General features: G+C 40.8%; 1 protein-coding gene across 1 annotated transcript in view; it reads right to left on the reverse strand.

Moving 5' to 3' along the window:
- Nucleotides 1–2,780, reverse strand: part of LOC109951466 (collagen alpha-1(XXVIII) chain-like) — a 59,997-nt gene that overhangs the window by 36,061 nt on the left and 21,156 nt on the right. The window contains exon 12 of the mRNA XM_020585984.1: nucleotides 1,579–1,632. Within this exon, the coding sequence (XP_020441640.1) occupies nucleotides 1,579–1,632 (54 nt within the window). The remainder of the gene's footprint in view (nucleotides 1–1,578; nucleotides 1,633–2,780) is intronic.

Raw genomic sequence — 2,780 nt, forward strand, 5'->3', positions numbered from 1 at the left:
ATGTTCAGAACAAAATAGCAAAAAATATATCGATATTGGCAAGGGTTAGATATATCTTGGACGGGAAAGCACTACGTATTTTGTATTCTTCATTGATTTTACCATACTTAGAGTATGGCGTTGAAAACTGGGGAAATACATACAAAAGCTCACTTCAACCATTGTATATATTACAAAAAAGAGCGATACGAATTGTGCATAAGATGGGGTATAGGGATCACACCAATGTAGCATGTACTAGGTATAAGCAAATTGATATTCGATTAGCATTTGTTGGATATGTGTAAAATTATGTGTTGACATATCAACTGTCTTTACATGCTTGAAAGAATAAATCAAATCAAATCAAAAATATGTAAGTACACACACAGATGCACAAATAGTTGAAAAGAGTTGCTTTGTGAATCTAATTCAGAATTTAACTTCAAATGGCCAAGATCAGCAAAGAAGTCCCAAGTCTCTACCATTGCTCTGATCTAGTTTCTTCCACTCCAGACTCATATAAATATACCAGAGCTGTTTTTCCTCCCTGTAATATTCAGCTATTTTTAAAAGGGGTTTGGATGTGTATTATGGTGGTCCTTAATTCCCTCAGTCACAACGTCAGTGGTAAAGAATGCAATTATTCACTCAGAAGCTGTAAATCTCAGTAACAGTTTGCACCAGGAGGGCACCCAAGAAGCATGAAGAGGGCGTGGAAATGTTCATAGGTGCACTTTTTTCCCCCTTGCCCTTTCAGGAATGTTGGGACATCATTTAAAGCCAGACATTAGCATTCAAGTGATATAAGATGACAAACAGACAATTAAAATGAACATGCCAATATAATTAAGGAGGGTACATTTGGTGGGGACTGTGGGCTCATGGCAGAATTAGCACCTATACTTACTTATTAGCACCAGGAGAGGGGGTTTAAAAAAAAAAAAGGCTGACAAGGTAATAACAGATGAGGTACTTCAGAAGCATTTTTAATGTCTCACTGGTGATGGATCATAACTCATATATATGTGTTCAAGCATATGGCCACATCAGTTTGTTGGGCTACTTGACATTTGTGATGTTATTTATGCCCATGATAAATTGATTTAATCTAAATGTATTTTAAATGTCAACTTCGTGAGTGTAGTGTTATTCTGAGAAAAATTCTCAGAACAGAGAGAATGATTTATTATAGCACATGTATTTTCCCACTTTATATTCTTCAACACATTTCAGTTTTTGCCTCTGCCACTCCAGTTACTAGGGTTATTATCTTTGTGTTGATGAATCTGTTAACATGGCTTCTTTTTTTGCTATAGTTATGAAAGAGACCTGGAAAGGACTTTACAGTATGTATCCAACCAACAATCCCAGTAGCCTTTAGATATGCATCTCGATTTGAAACTGTGGGTTACCTTTGATCAGAGCATTTGTACTGAATTCAATCATAGAGATATAAGTAAAGACCTGCTGGAGGACAAAGTTGGATTTTCTTCTTTCTCCATTTCCTTTTGTCCTTAAACACATCCCAGATTGCAGAGGTTTGGTTCAAACATATCAAGCAGAGATTTCAGAAGCATCAAATAGAGGAGTACTTACTTTTTTACCCATGGCACCCTCAGGTCCGATATCGCCAGGTGGACCAGGTAAACCCTACATTGGGAATAAATGTATAAGTGTTGCACACTGGGTAATGCAAAGTATCAGACCTCTCTGAAATGAAACTGGCATGTACTGTGAATGATATTCAGTATTTAAAGACTTCGTTTTGACCCTAAAATCCAAAACCACATGAGCAAAAATGTAAGAAATGGGTTTAACTGTTTGTGTGTGTCTGGTCTAACATAAGCCGCTATCTGTAGTGTGTCTGGTCTAACATAAGCCGCTATCTGTAGTGCGTCTGGCTAAATAGCCTATTATCTGCAGGAGTAACATGAGGTAAATCCCAAATCCCTTACTTTATTGTTCCACACTCCTTGATCCTCGCTTGACCCGGAAGTCACACCGGTCAGCAATGATGAAGGACGTCCCAAAGCTCTTATACCTGCTTTGAGGACCGAGGAGCAAGGAAGCTGCAACCGAGGATACATGAGTGCATCCTTTGCGGAAGTCTGTTACAGATTTACACGCCCCTTTACTGGAAATCAGTTTGTGATTGGACGCTTCACATGAAGTCTCAAAGGAAAGGACACCTCATGTCAGTTAAAACATGTTTTCTCGGTTCCTCTCTCCTTGCAGTTTCTCCTTGCATCTTATGTAGGGAGGACTAAGGCGCAAAGAAAAGATGCAAGTGAGGGAAACATGGATGCAGTTAGCGGAATTGGGATTCACCTATGATTTCAGTACAAAGCAAAACAGTATGTCCTTATCTTCGTACATTATCACCGCAGTGATTGGTCACATCACTGGCGGGAATGAAGCAGCCTACAGGAGGGAGGGGGTCGGTCTGGTGTCATGGTGCAAGGACAATAATCTTAGCCTCAACACGGACAAGATGAAGGAGATAATAGTGGACATGAGGAAGGAGAGGAGATCTCATTGGCCGCTGTTCATCCGGGGGCTCGAGATGGAGAGGGTGAGCAGCTTCAAATACCTGGGCGTCCACATCAGTGAGGACCTCACTTGGACACTTAACACCACACAGCTGGTCAAGAAGGCCCAATGGCGGCTGTACTTCCTGAGGAGGCTGAGGAGGTTTGGCATGTCGCCTAGGATCCTTTGCAACTTCTACAGCTGCATCATTGAGAGCATCTTGACCAGCTGCATCACTGTCTGGTATGGCAGCACTACTGCTATGGACC

The sequence above is a fragment of the Monopterus albus genome, unplaced genomic scaffold (genome assembly GCF_001952655.1).
Source record: "Monopterus albus unplaced genomic scaffold, M_albus_1.0 scaffold391.1, whole genome shotgun sequence".
Taxonomy (NCBI): domain Eukaryota; kingdom Metazoa; phylum Chordata; class Actinopteri; order Synbranchiformes; family Synbranchidae; genus Monopterus; species Monopterus albus.